The sequence below is a fragment of the Condylura cristata genome, unplaced genomic scaffold (genome assembly GCF_000260355.1).
Source record: "Condylura cristata isolate star-nosed mole 26May11 unplaced genomic scaffold, ConCri1.0 scaffold00006, whole genome shotgun sequence".
Classification (NCBI taxonomy): Eukaryota; Metazoa; Chordata; class Mammalia; order Eulipotyphla; family Talpidae; genus Condylura; species Condylura cristata.
The window spans coordinates 6,938,006-6,955,775 of record NW_004567107.1 but is presented as its reverse complement, the minus strand read 5'-3'; the positions used below and the strand labels follow the sequence as shown (position 1 = coordinate 6,955,775).

The 17,770-nt window shown below is 44.2% G+C and overlaps 1 protein-coding gene across 1 annotated transcript in view; it reads right to left on the bottom strand.

Annotated features, from left to right (window-relative positions):
- Positions 1 to 573: 573 nt before the first annotated feature.
- NR6A1 (nuclear receptor subfamily 6, group A, member 1) overlaps positions 574 to 17,770 on the bottom strand; it is a 173,104-nt gene continuing 155,907 nt past the window's right edge. The window contains exons 5-10 of the mRNA XM_012721211.1: positions 14,650 to 14,804; positions 12,860 to 13,087; positions 11,424 to 11,678; positions 3,565 to 3,686; positions 1,966 to 2,118; positions 574 to 662 (exon numbers count right to left, since the gene is read on the bottom strand). Of these exons, the coding sequence (XP_012576665.1) occupies positions 574 to 662; positions 1,966 to 2,118; positions 3,565 to 3,686; positions 11,424 to 11,678; positions 12,860 to 13,087; positions 14,650 to 14,804 (1,002 nt within the window). The remainder of the gene's footprint in view (positions 663 to 1,965; positions 2,119 to 3,564; positions 3,687 to 11,423; positions 11,679 to 12,859; positions 13,088 to 14,649; positions 14,805 to 17,770) is intronic.

Below are 17,770 nucleotides of genomic sequence, written 5' to 3'. Positions count from 1 at the left end.
GTGCCTCACCCACTTTGTCGTAACCTCCTAATGCCACCTGGCCCCTTGACAATGTGCTCTTTTTCATGGCAATTCTGTGGCTTAAAAAAAGGCAGTTTGCTCTCTGACAGACAAATTTATGAGTCTGCTGAGAACATGTGGAAAAAGTAGGGATGGTCACACCCCTCTCCCTTTCCACTGAGGTAGTCGTCTTTATCAACATTATGGAAATAGTCATCTCGGCCCCACCCCACCCTCTCCCTCAAAATACAAAAGAACTATCTCTAAACAATGACAACACTGTGACATTAAACATCTTCACATTCTGTAAACTGCAAGGAAATGCATCGGCTGCATTCACACAAAGCATGTGCATCATGTTGAAGGCCATACATTCAACTCTGTCGTGAAATAAATATATAGAAAAATGAGGTTAAAAAAACAGACAAACAAACAAAAATCTCTTCTTGATATGGAAGCAACTGGAAACACTGCTCCACAGCCTCCATCTTGGTCTCTCTGGCTCTTTCCTCTGGAGCCTGTCCTGCCCACCCAAGGCATTGTGGGGCCTTGAGAAGGGACGCTGGGAACAGGTCATTCCTTGCCCACACTTGTCTTGCAGGAATGCAGCACCACCTTAAAGAGGAGGGGGAGCTGTTCCAGGGGTACATTCACCATCTTTCCTGGGAAGAAGTTGGGGAAGAAAGAGTTAGCAGTGGCCTGAGTGGAAGCGCGCGCCTGCCCCTGCCCTTGGAGGAGGAAGGAAGGGAGAATGCTGCCTTCTGAGTGACTGGACAACGGAGTCCTGCAGTCTCACATGCCACCTAGCTAGGCCAGTGGCCTGATACCCAGTCCTATTTTGGTGCCTGGGGAATCTGGTGATGGCAAAAGCCATAACCACTGCTACAGTTACAGACTTCCTTTTATTTTGGAGAGGATCTGATTCACTTCTCACTTGAGTCCTGAAAAACTGGTTAAGCATAAAGAACCAAACACCCCTAAAATCCCAAAAGTTTAGGTCCTGCTCACACCTGCTAGGCTAAGCCGTAGCCCTGAAATTAGAAAAAAATTCTGTTAGACAGATCCCCCCCCCCTAAAATGGTATTTACTGAATTTATATAGGACAAACTCAACCTCCAGGTCACCTGTGTGAGTGGTTCTTCAATGTATGCTGAATAACTACAAAGAAGAATCTTTAGCAGATGGAGCAAAGCAACAATATTAGAACCAGGATTTATACTGAAACAGACTTATTGGTATTTTTCCCTACAGCCTCCATTTTCCCAATGCTGAAAAAACTTATACCCAAACCCTGAGCACTTTACCTAAAGCATATTCTTTTAAAATATTTTTCTGACAGGAAAAAAAAAAATCAATCCATGTAAATGAAAACCCTATGGAAATAGGCATTCTGGGCAAATGGAATTTACTGGGGAAAAATTTTAAAATACTCAAAGCAGGCCTGCGGTTCCTGGACACTGCAGTTAGGAAAGGGAATTACTTAAATGTCAGAAACTCAGAAGGGGAGCAAGACCACAAAACAACAAAATCCCTTTGCAAAACAGGACTTTTGAGAATTTACAGATATCGTTTAAGCAAATTGTCCCTGACTTTGCAAAGTAAAGTTCAATTAAAAACTGATATAGAATTAACAACATAGCATAAAATCCACCCTTTTAAGGACTATAATTCAGGACATAAAGTTAATATGAAAAATTCGGAGATTGTTTTCCTGTGCATAGCACAGCCCCAGACTATTCTGAGGATACATGATGTAGGCCCCAAAGTGACCTACACATCAAGGGGTTCAGGAAACAGTACAATTCCTCCTTACAAAGAAAGTACAAACATGCAGTGTAACTCTCTTGAGTAGGGTAGCCGCTCACACAGTTGATGATGGCCTGTATTTGATGAGCAGCCTGGAAACACGGCTTTCTTCACTCCCCTCACAAAGAAGGTTACAAAAACCAGAATTCAGAATATTACCTGCAATATACCGAATCTCAGGTAAGCACATCATGAGGTCAGGAAAGCGGTTCGGCTGATGCGTGTATTTATACTCAGTGAAATCCTGGCAAATGTACCAGTATCGCTTGTTCAACTGCTCCAGCTGTGAGGCGCTGGTCAGACCTCTGATATCTGTGAAACAACCACAGGAAATGGAGGCAATCTGCTAATGTGGAAGAAACACTAGCTCCTTGAGCACCTGCATCTTTCAATTAGAAGTTATTAAACATGGTCACAAAAAGAGAAATCTTTTCTTTCTGACACAGAGGAACAAAGCTCTGAATAGGAGAAGAGAAATAAGATAGAGGAAAAATCTGTAAAGGGCAATAACAAACCTGAGCCCCTTAAGGGCCAGGCTGTATCTTTCTCAACTTCACAGCTTACTCCCAGCTCAGGGCTGGTTCCAGACAGATACCACCGGTGCTGAGCAACAGAATGGTTAACCTACCTTTCCCAAGTTATCTTTCATAATATTTTTAAACTTGCCCTCTGCTGGAGCCGATCAGAAAATGTGCAGATATCCATGTTAGTACACTCACACATTTCCTGTGCGCTTCTGCTCTTGCTCTTCTCCCTGACTTGTCACTCCAGTTTCCCCTACATTATATATTTTTCTTACACACACACACAAGCACACTTTAAATATTGAAAATAAAAACTGCATATAAAATTTATCCAGTTTTTGAGGCACATATCAGATTTCTCTTCCTCCAAGTAGCTGATCTCTCTCTCCCTGAGTGAGGCAGTACCATTAGACTACAAACTTCTTGAGGTCAGGGACATGGGGTCTAACTTATTTCAGTGTCTGTAAGGCTCAATACAGGGCCTCATCGAGGGGAGGCACACAGAACACCATGTAAATGCTTGAATGGAGGTTGAGTGGGTGGACGGAGTGGGCAAAGAATAGGGGATCAAGAATCACTAGGCCACTAGGCCATTTAACTGGAAGTGGGAAGAGAGCACTCTCAGTGTCAAAGGCAGCAAACTAGCCCAATTCTACTGAGAGCAGAGCACTTACAGGCTATTTGGGGGAGGTGGGGCGGGGGAGGGGGATAGGGATCATATGCTGGTGACCAGCAGCTAACAAGTACCACTTTGTAGGTAATACTGTACACAGACCAAATCTAACACTCTTCTAGTTAAAAACCATGATGAACACCCATGTATGAGTGCTTGCACACCCCCACTCTGCCCTGCAGGGGCTGTCAGAACCACCAGCAGCCTGTGACGGAGGCCTTATCTCCAACAGTTTCATCACCCTGCTCTTCTTCAGATGCTGGTAAACTTGGTACATATTTTAAATGACGCATGTACTGTCCTTGGTGTCTGCGTTTAAATGCATTAAAACTGACTAAACAAAGTGAACCCTCTTTCTTCCTCTATGAGTTATAGAGTCTGTGGCATTTAAGCTTGAAGAAAAAATCCAAAGCGTTCCCTGCAATACAGAGGGACAGGATGATGATGAAGAGAGCACAGGACTTCCAACATTGGTACCCCCATGGTGTCACAGATTCTGTGTGGCAGTCCTGGGGGTGGTAAACATGAAGGCAAATACTTGCCTCACCCTTAGCCACTCACCTTGGTTTAGGAAGTTAATTGCTTTCATGCAAGCATACTCCTCATTGCTGACCTTTAGCTGGTGGAACTTGTGATACAGGTATATGAGCCGCTCGATCACCTCCATCCCTTCATCACTAAATCTGGAGAACAGACACAGGTGTTACCAGTGGGCTCAGATACCAGGAAAGAAGGCAAAGGTCTCCTATTGTTCCTTCTCCTTAAAGGTGTTCTGCTCCCTCCAAGTAGCTCTGATCTCTCCCTATCTGAGGCTCAAGTAGTGCCATTAGATTACAAACTTCTTGAGGCCTGGGACACGGGGTCTAACATACTTCAGTGTCTGTAAGGCTCAACACAGCACCTCATCAAGGGGAGGCACACAGAACACCATGTAAATGCTTGAATGGTGCAGAAACAGGGGGTGTGACAGGTGGGGGAGGGAGTGGGCAAAGAGTAGGGGATCAAGAATCACTAGGCCAATTAACTGAAAATGGAAAGAGAACACTAGAATAGGAAAGAGGCTGAGCTTGGGAGGAATGGATCCATGCGTTTTCAAAAGGCCACAACAGGTCATACAAGCTTCTGTTCCCCAGGCCACGTGCAGTTAATCAAATCCAAGCTCAGATCACATATAAGCTATGCAATGCTGGGAAAGTCATTCTGCTCTTTAAGCTTTGAGGGTCTCATCTTTAAATTAGTAACACTTGTCTGCTTGGGCTGACAAGTGACAAAGGAAGTTTAGAACTGTAAATAAGGAGAAATATGACATTATTTGGACATTACTATTGTTAAAATGAAGCCTACTGACAATGGCAACTGCTAATGGGACACTATGTAAAGGTTCTGCACAATGTTGAGAATGCTGCTGATTATATTTAAGTTCGCTGCTTCCTGCAGGGTTGGGATTATGTACAGTAATAATGTTTACAGGCACCCTGACTCAGCTAGGGAAGGAAGAAAACATGCCACCTGAGTTTTTTTTCTTCTATTAAAAAAAAAAATGCATTCATTCATTCACAGAGGAGCTGGGGCGTAACCCAGAGGATTCACCAGAGACATAGTGGGGAGCAGAACAGGTGGATCTACTGAAATCCACTGCTAAGGGGAGTAGCAAGGAGACAGGAGAAGTCTGCTGCCATGAGGGAGGCCCGCCATGTGAGTTTCTGTGCTTAACAATTTATGTGCATTATCTTACTTAAATTTTCTCAGTCCCCATGGGCCAGGTAAGATTACATCCCCAATATACACATCAGGGCCCTTCTTGGTGGCACAATGGGTTAGGAAGCAGCACTGCAAGCTGGCTGCAGCCGCCTCAGTGCGAGTTCAATTCCCGCCCTGGGGGTGACCCACATGTCGCGGTAGACCTCTCCTGACCCGCCCGCTGCTCCCCTCAGCAGTGTACTTCATCAATCTGCCTGCTCTACTTCCCACTCTGTCTCTGGTGAAGCCTCTCATTGCCTCTGCACCTCTGACCTATACCCCAGTTCTGTATGAATAAATAAATCTTAATAAATAAATAAATAAATAAATCTTAAAAAAAAAAAAGAAAAAGGAAAACTGCTGTTCAAAAAAAATGGGAAGGGATTGGTCCACAAACAGCTCAGCTGATGGCAGAAGTAGAAGGTGGAACTTGTGCTAACTCTTCAAGTCTTGGGTGTTCCCTGTATTTAAGGCAGCACTCCCAGATGGGAAGACTCAAACCTGATCATACTACTTTCTCTGAATTAGGTGTAAGCTCCTTGGGGTAAGATCAAATTTTAAGTAGGGCCCCAGTCTATGCTACCACTGGAAGAAACATTTTGCATCATAGAGAGGAAATATCTCAGACCAGACGTAGCGATGCCACCAAAGCAAAGAGGTAAAGATTTAAAATGAAACGGGAAACAAATCTACAAAAGCAAGGGTCAAGTCAGTCTCTACCCTTTCAGGTGTGGTGGAACTGTGGCTCAAAGAGAGTTCCAGAAAGGCCTTAGACACACACCTCAGTCTCCGAGATGAGAGGCTCAGCCTCAGGGCTACATTCTGTGGCATGTTCTGAGCTGGACACTTGTCCTGGGCAAGGCAAGAAGGCCTTCTCTGGGTAGTGTCCAGAAGGCCTCAGCATGTATCGCTGCTGCCTGAGCTCTAACTGCTTTCTGCGCTGACTTCTGGGACTAAAGATACCTGTATATCTCAGGCACCAGGGGGAGCTGCAGCAGTGATTGCATGCAAGACAGAGCCGGCTTTTTACAGTGAGGACTGACTCCCAGTCAATCTGAGCTAGGGTTTCCTGCTCTCTTTTAACTAAATCTGTCAGTCATTTATATGTCTATCTAATTTTGGGGCTGTAGTTTTACTTCTCTATATGTGTACATGCTTCACCCAGCCTCCACCAGAGCTCCCAGACCAATGGCCTATTCCCTACCTTTCCCACCTCTCCTCCCGCCCAGTAAAATATTCAGTAAGTCTAAAAACTGATTTTCCACTAAGTGAATTTTTTGCTAAGTCCACAAATTTTTTTGCTGTGCTGTACCAGTATGTTTTTGTTATTTATATTGATATTCCATTGATGTTTCACGTAGCATCACCTCAAGACCCACACACGCCAACTTCTTTCAGTCTGCTAACTGAACATGACGGCTACCTCCGTTTCTCTCTGTGCCTGGCCCAATGGCTTTAACAACTTTATCAATATTTTTCCAGACTGGCTGACAAATTTACATCGAACAAAAACTACCATAACCCTATCTAATATTTGCAGAGTATTTGTTACTTGCCAGCCACTTTGTTCAATACTTTATACACATAATTTCCCTGGATATTCCTAATATGTCCACAAAATGGATATAATCTCCTTTGTTCACAAGTGGACAAAGGTTCGGAGAGGTTATTTACTGTGTGCTAAGCGTTCTCACGTCTTACTGTCCTGACGTTAAGTCATCGCACCTCCATGTTAGGGGTAAGGAAAGAGAGGTGGTTTTGCCAAGGTTACAGTTATGTAAGTGGTGGTGGGTTTTGAGAACTTTTCCAATTCCAAGCCCGTCACTTTCATAGCACCACAGTCATTCTCCAATGTATGGTTCTTAACTGGAAGTGGGTACCGCATGCTGCCAGGCAGCCTCAGGAGCTCGGTGTTCCCACAGCATCTCGGCCCCGGGCCCAACCCTGAGTGGGCACTGAGTTCGCTGCAGAACGTGACCTGCCCCTGCAGCCTCCACAGTCGGAGAGTTGCATAAGGCAGTGTGCTGGGGGTGGAGACTCCTCATTCCAGAACCTTATCGGCTATTTCTTTTCTTTAAAGGAGATGGCCTTATTACAGCCCCCTTTAGTATCTGTTTAGAGAGCCGGATGGGGGCAGGACAGGGTATGAAAAAGAGCACAAGGAACAGAGCAGCAGGGTCAGCATCTGGTGGCAGAGCAGTGTAGCAAGCAAAGATAACACTCGCCTTAATCAGCCACCTCTTGCCCCAAGCGCTCGCTCTGGCACTGCAGAACCTGCAGGTGTGTGGCTATCAGCCAGACCCCTTGCCAGTGGTGCCAAACATATTCTTGGCTGAGTCTTCACAACGGAGCTACCAAGGGCCTGAGCTGAGCATGTGCCCCAGCTCGCCCCTTTCTCTGGGGAGAACACATGCCCTTTCCCCAAGTTTCATAGACAGGCACCCATCATGGACCCCTGGCAGGAGTGGGGGGTTGGCAGCCAGCCCAGCAGCCCCCCTCAGCCCCCACAGCCTGACTGCAGAGCTTTCCCTCCACACCCCGCATCCCACCCTGATAAACAAACTGCTCTCTGTTCCATGGGCCTGCTTTCCGCCGCGGCCGTGCCTCCTCCGCATCTGCCCCTCCACAGTTCCAATGCCCCTGTATTCTCTGTCTACAAATTATCAGCACTCAAAGCCAGAAAGCTGGACAAACACACCCATTCTTCTTCTAGGTTCCTATTACACAAGCATGCTAGGACAAGGAAAACATTCCTGCCAGTATCCCCCAAACCACTGGACCATTCAGTCAGCAACTGAAGCTGACACTATGTAAGTTATGTCCCACTACGGGGGCTAAGAGCTGCCTTTCCCCCATTCATCTAAAGGCACCCACCCCGGAGCAGTCCACAGCCATGCTGGAGGAACTGCCGTCCCGGCATTCATACACAGTTCCAGAACACATTCCAGAAAGTCGAACACCTGAGAAAGCTAAAGAATCTAGCATGAAGTATTAACGGAGTCTGGGCTTTGAAGCACAACAGCTCTAGGGGGTAATTTAACTCTATCTCTTTCTAGCTTTGTACCCGTGGGTCTTCATCTCTCTGAACCTCACGTTCTTCATCTGTAGAATAAGGATGATAATAATGGAGGTCTCAGAGGATGCTGGTGAGGGTTACACAAAAGATGTTTGTAAAGCACTTCAGACAGAATTTGGTACCTCAGTTCTGTATGTATAAATAAATCTTAAAAAAAAAAAAAGAATTTGGCACAACAGAAGGTCTGTAATTGTTAGCAATTATCATTAATAATTGTACCACCACCTTCATCATCACTCCACCATCATAGCAAAAATAAGACTGTATGTATGTTCTGAACCTTGCAGCGAGGGTCTGCACAAATGCTGGGAGGCGACTTTCCAGCGATGTGGCAGAAACACCAACGCTCCTGAGCTCAAACTGCCCATTAAGGTCTATCCAGTGCAAGTTTCCTCTGAGAGTGAAGGAGTCTTGATTAGGGCCAGGAGCAGTCACTGGCTGGTGCTACAATCTGCTTTAAATCAAACTTACCCAGCTCACTATGTGATAACAACCTGATTAAGGAAAATGGGTACCATAAATTTGATTCAATATTTGAGAAGAGAAAAGGAGGTGAACATGTATCATTTGGGAAAAACCTTTCATGACAGCAGAAACTCACTTGGCATTTGAAAGTTGTGAAAAAGTAAAGGCATTTTGGGGGAGTGGGAGTAACACACAGGAGCAAGCAAGGTAGGAAAGAACTATGGCCAATTACAGTCTCCACACCCTGGTTTCTGGTAGAATGCAGACTTCTTTGCAGTGGTGAGCCTGATTTCAGAGGGTCTCATACTTCCATTTCCTATGACTTCCTGGGCAGTTTTTAAGCAGCTCAGACATAAACTCAGAGTGGCTCTGAGGCTAGCCTTTTCTCCCCGGTTCCACTATATTGGATGAGAGAACTGGTTGCCCACCTGCTGGGCAACATCCCTAACTTTTCTGTTCCTTGACTTTACCTCCCTGACATCTTAACTCTGTGCTGCCCTCACTATTCCCATGGCGACTGCGCCCTGTCCAGGTCTTGTTTCCTTCCACCTTGGCTACGGAACAGCCTCCTAGCACGCACTGCCCTCTAGTCTTGGGTCAAGTGATCTTTCCTGAGCTTGACCACCACAGGGATCTTCCTAAAATGAACCTGACCATGTAACTGTACTGCTTAACAACATTCTATCACTTAACACTACTTACACAACAAAATCCAAATTCCTTAGACTGGAAAGGCATTAAGTACCTCCAGGACCTGTCTTTTCTATACCTTTCTCTCTAGTCATTTCTCTATTCCCCCGTTACACTCTCTCTATACCCTAACCACTGAGTTGCTTTTGGTTCCCGGCACAAACCACCCAGACTTTGTAACTTGCAGGACTTTGTATGAACCTTGTACCTTTCTCTTGTTCTCCACAATCTAATAAGAAAGATCCCACTATAGACACAGCTCAGATATCTCTGAGCCCGGCCACATCCCAGCAGGCAAGCAGAGGTGCTCATGCTCCAGTCTGCACGTGCACAGCCTCTCAATGCTCCTCGCCCTCCACCAGTAGTACTGCCTGCACTGCAGGTTGTCTCTCAACCCACCAAAGCAATGATGTGCACTGTCAGAAGCGCGAAGCCATACTGCAGCATCTGGATCCCAGCACTCTTCCCGCAGCATACATCGAAAGTGCTCAGTAAATGGACATGGGTCAGAACTAACAAGCTGAAGATAAACTCACACTTTTCCTCAGAAGGACTCCATTCTGGAGTAAAAGTCCTCACACCAAATCTATTTATCCTTAGAATCCACCTGAAAGCTCAGCAGCAGTATCTATTCTAGAGTTGGCACTGTGATAATGGGAATGTCCTAGAGTACACTGCCCATACAATAGCCACTAGGCAAATGCAGCTACTGAGCCAATAAGGAACTGAACCTTTAACTAATTTAAACTTAAAAAGCCACCCGAGGTTAGTGACTACTATACTGGACAATACAGGTCTAGATTCTCTTTGGTAAGAAAACTTTCTAGGATATAAAATATCACAATTCAGCTACCAACTCTTGCCTTGCTTTTGGGCAATGCTCAAAGCATTGGCAACAGTGGGGCGGGCATGTTATGAGGCTCAGTGTCACAGAGAGCCCTGCAGTCAGTCACACCTGCCTACCTGCAAAGGACAGATCTATCATTCCACAGGGAGTGGAGTCCACAGGCTGATGTGTGGCAAACTCTGGGCTACCTGAGTGGATCCCAGCTGGAACTGAGGCTTGGCTCAACAAGCGAGTGCCGTGAACTCGGACAATATTAGAGTAGGCGGACGGCTATCCAAACACTCACTTGGCCCAGAGTTACTGAGCAGGAGATAGGAATTTAATGGACACAATGAATTAGTGGCTTTAGACAAGGGGTTAGGTCACTTGCAAAATCAGATAGTTCTGTTTACAGGACAAAGTGTCAGCTGGGTTCAAAACTCGTTTATAGCTCACAGTGAAGCCTGTAAGCATCATTAGAGTAGGGAAGTATTAGATAACCAGTCCCAGAGTCTTCCCTCCCTCAGCTGTACAAAGAGCCATAAGGATCTTTAAGAGTGTTGCTCTGTTGTTTAAGTTCAGCTTATCTTTATGCCATGGTGATGGGGCACAGAAAGGAGACGCACCCCAGTGCTGTGTAGAAAAGCGAGAGGAGGTGGATACCTCACTTTCTCCAACTTTTATCAATGGGGACACCTTCTCGTTCTTCCTTCTTGGTGCTCTGGAATCTAATGACGTCTGTATTAACTTAAACTGTCCAATAAAGGTGATTTACTGTAATGTCTATTTAAACGTGATTTAAGCTTTATTTTTCATATGGTTAAATTTCAAGGCAAAAAAATTTCATCAACAGATCATCTGTCCTGATTTTAGGATGTCATCATGTGCTCCAGGTCTTCAAGGTGAGCAATTAAATGACCAGCCGTAGAAAGGGAGGTTGAAGGATACTGGCCATCTAGGATGAGACTTTGTCCCAGAAAACAGTGAGAAGAGCTCAGTCTTATACTCAGACTTATACTCTTTTACCATTTCACTCTATCTCAAATGCAGTGAAAAGGTGAATCTTTGCAGTCAGACATAGGTTCAAATCCAGACTCTGGATTCAAAGCCCAAACTCTAAAAGGATATAGGTTTCCTGAACTTCAGTTTCCTCATCTATAAAATACCACCTAATGCTGAAGACTATGAGAAACAAACAAAATACCAAACCACTGCCTGGCACCCAGCAGATACAGTGACGCCTAGATCTATACCTGGACTGGAAATTATTGCGCTCAGTCCCTTATCTTATGGACCATCTTTAGATTTTTGCTTTTCCTAGAGATACTCTTACCTCAGTAATTCAGAAGTGATAAAAACAACAGCTCAGCACTCTGCTCAGCTTTGCTGCACGGTAACATTTATTGCTTGCAACCACTACCTTGTGGGGAGGTACGGTTATGACCCCATTTTATAAACACAGAATCTAAGATCAGAGACTTGACTAAAGTTAAAATTAGTCAGTCAGTGGTAAAGCTTCCAATCTAGCCCTGTGTGTCATTAACACGCGTAACAGGCAACTATCTTGTGGGGATGACAATGGGTTGGTTGCCTGGAACTTGCTCCTTCCTCAGTAGCACTTACCTATGTAATTCTTCATCAGAGGGCGAGTACTTGGCGGTGACATCAGCCAGCTCCCCAAAGATCTGTTTGCTATAAACAGTGAGGGAGGACAGAAGGATTAACTCCTGCCATGTAGAGCTCAGGAGGCAGGTGTAATCCTTGATTGAGAGCTCACAGAAGAAAGGCAGTTTCTTGATCCAGGCAATCTGCCTGAAAAGCAGCTCGTCGGCCAGGCGGCAAAGTAAGGCAAACAGCTCTGCTTGGGTCACAGCATATCTGAGGGGAAGAGTAAGGGAAAGTCACTTCCACTGGCGAGTAAGTGAGGATGGGGACACAGAAGAGGGTGTTCCTCGAGGCACAAAGGGTTTTGTTAGAGGGCCCCCTGCCCTTGATCATGGCTTTCCAGCTCCAATCACTTCAGTCTATGACAAAGGGCAGCACTGTGGCCAGCAGCAAGCCCTGGGCTAGAGAAGTGGGTTTGGTGAGAAGGCTGCTGAGAGAAAAGGAGACTTAGACATATGTGGAATTATCAGGGAATATGAGTTATTTTAATACTGATGTCCACTAATGTTCTTTGTCTTAGCGAAAATCCCTACCTGTGCCACACCAGTTTTAGTAGTGATGCTTCAATAGTGCAGAACTGGTGCTTACCCAACAGCGGGACTGACACAGAAAATGAAGCTCAAGGTCTGCCAGAGCACACAGTATGTTGTGACTTTCCCTGCTCTCACTGCACCCTCTGGTGGTCGCTGTCAAGAACTAGAGTAGCCGACAGGACTGTTTTCTTCTCAAGGTCCCTTGGTAATGATCCTTCCCCACACTCCAAGATTTTGTGTGACCTTACTGTAGGTAGAGATTTCAATTTTCTCTTCAAAAACCGGAGAATATGTTTAAAAATATCTCAATCTAAATGTTTTGGGGAAGGGAGAAGGCTGGGATCTATCCTGGATAACACTCAAACAGCTTATGTTCCAGGTCAAAGGAGGAGCTGGCGCAGCCAATAGGTTGAACTATTACGGACTCAGAGCCATCAGAGGATTGAAAAAGTATTCCTTCTACCCACCGGGGGCCAACACACAGGAGTCACAGGTCACCAGGTACCCATGACAGACAAGCTGTAACCAGTCAGGCCTTTGAGTGCTTTGTTAGAGAACTTTGATTTGACATATGATCATCCCCATTGTTTCTGGCACAGAAGTTTTCAGACCTATCCCAGGACCTGGTTTAGACAGGCCTAAGTGGAAACAAAGGTCCTTAAGTCCCAATTTCACAGAAATTGATGAATAGCCTCAAATCTATGGAAAAAAAAAATTCAACAGAAAAATGAAGGCCTATTTACATCAAAGGTAACGACTTGACCCTCTGATGCCTCACTTTCTGAAATCTGGGGTACAATAGCCAGGGATGCAGGCAGGAACAGGGTATGGAAGGGGCTACGTGGGGCAGGGCTCACTCACCCGTCTTCAATCAACATAGGTGTGCCTAACGGCTCCAGGTCCTCAGCTGAAACCAGCTGGTGAATCAGACTGTATGACTGGGGATCCAGGCTGCGAGCTTGTGGGGGCAGAAGTGGAGAGTGGGCAGAATAGCTAAAAAGGTGCGGTATATACTGATAGTGTGGAGGCACAGACATCCCCATGTACTGCTCCCTGAACGCCATGAATCCATTTAGTTCCACAGACCTACTGGAGAAAAAGATCTCATGTCAAGCAGAATTATGGCACGTCTATTATTGCCTACCCACAGGCAATGAGCTACCTTCTAGCTCAAGTGTTCTTTGGCCACGCAGTCTGTCTTCATCAAGTCAGGGTCTTAATTAATGGCTATATGAATGTCTCCTTGATTAGACGGACTCCGTATGCATATGTGTATATGTGGTTCACCACTGGATACCTGGCAGAGTAGGGACTGAATAGCTGAACAACATCCTTTATAGGTATCACATAGGGAATGTTTAATTGATCCCTAGTGATGACAAAGGTGGATGTTTTGCTGCTAGGAAAACTAAGGCGAGTCAGGCTAACTGCCTGCCAAGCCACAGAAGAATCCAGTATTTATCAAGTAACCTGGCATGTGGCAACAACTCTCTTAAACATTTGAAGAAAGTAACAGAGGAACAACTGAATGAAAAAAATAATGAAATATCAAGAGAAAGGTAGGTTCTTATCTTTCTCCTCTTGCAGAAACTAACCTCTATGTTGACTAAGGAAAAAAAAGTATCTAGGTACATCTCCTATAATGCAGGTAGGCAAATTATGGAACATGCCTGTTTTGATAAAGTTTTATTGGAACACAGCCACATTCACTCATTTCAATATTGTCTGTGGCTGTTACTTTTATTTTTTTTTTAGAGATTCATTCATTCATTCATTTATACATGCAAGAAGTGGGGTACAGGCCAGAGGTGTGGGGTGTATGTGAGAGGATTTAACAGAGACAGATTGGGGAACAGATAGGCAGACTGAAACACATGGCTGAGGGGAGCAGCAGGCGAGATACGAGAGGCCTGCTGCATCATGGACTGAACTCACGCTGCAGTAGCTGTGGACAGCTTCACAGTGCGCTTTAACCCACACCATCAGGGAGGACGCTATGGCTGCTTTTATTTTACTATGATGACAGAGGTGAGTAACGGAGACCTAGACTGTGACAATGTCATCTACAAAGTCTAAAATATTTACTACCTGGCCTTTATGTTAAAAGTCTGTCAATTCCTTTCCCGTAAGAAAGATTTTTAGGGAAAGGAAACCTATCCTGATAACAACACCTTTAATTGCATACCTAACTACTTTAAGATGCTACTCTTGAACCTGTAATCTTCAAACTGGCATTTCAAGATAGCAGTAAATCAGACTAGCTGAAAGTTTTCACCATTTCTTAGAATTTATAAGGTTTCTGGAAATCTTCACTCTAGTTGAGGCAGAGAAATGATAACTCAACATTGTTAGTGCAGTATATTTTATTTCAATGATAGAGCAAATGAGAGAAAGTAACTACATTTAAAATGTTATTTCATTAGAGCAATAGTGCATGGATAGCTGCTCTAGCACTTTACTGAATTGCAGAAGAGAGTGCTTACATTTTCAAGATCTTTAACCAAAAAGTGAGCCGTGAAATGTTACATCATCCTATTCATTACCCCAAAAGGCTGAGGGGGCAAGAGTACAATGAGAGATGGACTGGTAGGAATACCTAGCCCAGTACTCTTGTGTGATCCACGCTTCGGGTGATCCTAGATGAAGCTCACCTGGAAGACAGGGTGGAGCCTGGTGAAGGCTGGTTGCTCTCTGAAGCCCTGTTCCCAGGGGAACTGTGGTCGCTGTCACCATGGTTGCTCCAGTGATTGGCCTCTTCCTCAAATTCCTGCCCAGACATGATCCTTTCGATCTCTTCCTCTGATATCTTTGACAAGGAATTGATACATGTTAGAGCAGGTGTACAGGATACCATTTGTTACTTCTTTCAGATTAAAAACTTATTTAAACCTAATAGGATTCCCAGAACTCTCCAGAGATCAACCCCAGGTCCCCTCATTTCCAACCCCATTATCCAGGTCTCTCACTAATCTTAGCACAGCTTGGTTGCTTGCCTTTCAGAATCATGGCTAATTATGGCCTTTCTCTTGCTCATGTGCCACGAACCCTCAAGGTTCTTCAATGGTCCTCTGTCTTTGAGTCTATTCATTTCCACCCTTGGAACAATCTTCAATAACACTCTCTTATTTGCTCTTTATATGACTCAATTCAAATGTCATCTTAGTGAATCCTTATCACTGCTAAGACAGATATTTAGGTCTTTCTAGCCACTCCAAATCTGTGTTCTGCAAGAGGCAGAGCAGCGTAATGGTTAAGCGTGTGAATTCTTAGACCTCCCTGGTGGTGCAATGGAGTACGATGCAGCACTTCAAGCTGGTCACAGCCACTTCAGTATAAGTTTGATCCCCAGCCCTGAAGGTGATCCGCATGGCGCAGCAGACCTCTCCTGTCTTGCCCACTGCTCTCCTCATCAGTGTACTTCGTGAATCTGCCTGTTCTGCTCCCCACTGTCTTTCTGGAGAATCCTCTCACTACTCTTACACATCTGGCTTGTACCCTAGGTCTGTATACATTAAAAAAAAAAAGAAAAGAAAAAGAGTATGAATTCTAGAGCAGGACTACCTTTGTTCTAATCCAGGCTCTGCCATCCTTTAGTTGTATTGGGCAAGACATTTAACTATATGAATCTTAATTTTATAGTGGAGAGAATAATAGTTTTTACCTCAGAGGACTGTTGTGAGGATTTAAATTAGTCAATACATCATCACATGTTTAGAGAAGGGCCTGACATACAACAATTTTGTAAGATTGACAATAATACTTTAATTATCACTGTTATTTCATAGCACATATGAAACTCTTATCATAAAAATATCCTCTGTAAGACCTAAGACTGCATAAGGGCTAGGAAAAAAAATAATTACCAAAAAAAAAAAAATGCATGTTGGCTAAATGAACATATGTTCACTTATTAAGTAGCGAACATGGATTTTCTTAATAAAAAAAGACATTCCTAAGCCTACTGAATGTAAGAAGAAACTAACTCAGGCAAGTGAACCGCCTTGCTCAAGATCCCATTGTGGGCTCTCCTGGTGGGACAATGGCTTAAAGCACAACACTATCAAGCTATCTATCCACAGCCACTGCAACACAGGTTTAATCCCTGACCAGGGAGCCGCACACATGGCAGACCTCTCCTGCCTTGCTCGCTGCTCCCCTCAGCAGTATATTTCACTCCATCTGCCTGTTCTGCTCCCCACTGTCTCTGGTGAATTCTCTTAGCCCTGCTCCTCCATGCTGTAACCCAATTCTTATTTACATGCATAAATAAAAATCTTTAAAGAAAAAAAAAATCACATTGTGTGCCCTGTCTGGGCAGGAATCTGAGGAAGAAGCCAAAATACACAATTATTTAGCGTTCAGTACTCCAGCTACTATATCATACAGTGAATGAATAAACATTTGTTTCATAATGTCTTTAACCCAGAGTTGAAGTCTAACTGGCTACCTCCAGTACACAGAATGAGAGTGAGTGCTAAGGTTGTAGCACCAGGTAAGTTTTTAATTCTTGTTCCTAAGGAAAGACTGAGAAGACATTATGTCCCAAGTGTATATGACTCAAACCTGTGCACTTCTTTGCTCCAGCAGTGTGTAAGGAACTTGGGTTGCTATGATCATAAATACTGGAGGCATTTTGAATTGGGAACTAGTAAGAACACAGGGATTTGGTGGGGAAACAAGCTGAGTGGTCTTAAACTGATGTCCTGACTGAGGCAGCCTCAGTAATGCTGGTTAGAACAAGTCTAGACCTGGGTAGCTCAGCTGGGGGAAGAAAGCCAGTCTTGGTAAGGTCAGTTTGTTACAGTAGGAGCCAGCTGTTTCTCCCTGTCAGTAAAGGTTGGAGTAGGGATTAGAGCAACTTAGGAGAGCTTAGATCTGGGTTCAACTCTCACCTGTCGATCACTGCTAGCTGGCTCTAGGGCAAGTCACTCAAGTTACTGAGTGAACAAATCACTTAAGTGAGAATAAATGCCATCTAAATTGGAAAGGAAGATGTAAAACTCTTTTTGCAGATAACATGACCTTACAGATGGAGATCACTGAAGATTCCAAAGGGAAAAAAAGGTTACTGTTGGACAAATCATTCAATTGTTTTGAGTTTCACCTCCCTCTTTCATCTGTAAAAAGGAGGTAATACCATCTCTCTTGTAGCACAAGGGTCCTTAGTATGCTGGAGCAAAGAAGTATGCAGATTTGAGATTTAGGAGGTTAATCTAAGATAAAGTTATAAAGTGCAAGTATAAGTGTACCATGTGAATATTCTAGCTCTTATTTTAATTATGAAAAATAAATACAGTTGAAAAGCTGGAGATCATAGCTTTCTCCAACAAACCACTAAGAAACAATAAAAGACTAAAAGGAAAAATAATAAAAAGGCCAGTACCAAAAAAATCAAACATAGTGACAGATGAAGTGTGTTTCTCTGAGCATCAGCTCCCTCAATACTAGAGAGACCATGGAGTCTGGTGCTGTAATGGACTAAAGAGCAGAGAGAAAACCACACAACACTCAAAAAACATTAAGTACGACTAAGAAGGTTTTTCTTTGAGGAAATGCTAAAGAATTCTTCCCAGTGGATTAACTTTCAATTGCATCTAAATATAAAAAGAACTGCCAATAAAAATCTTTATATGAAAAGCCCAGAACTTTCATATATTTCAAATTTTTCACTCTCCATGGTGAAAACCAAACGCTGTTCCTGTAAGATTATGGCCAAGCAGGGCTGCCCAATTCCACCACTTCCATGCAAACCGACACTGGAAGACTAGTCAG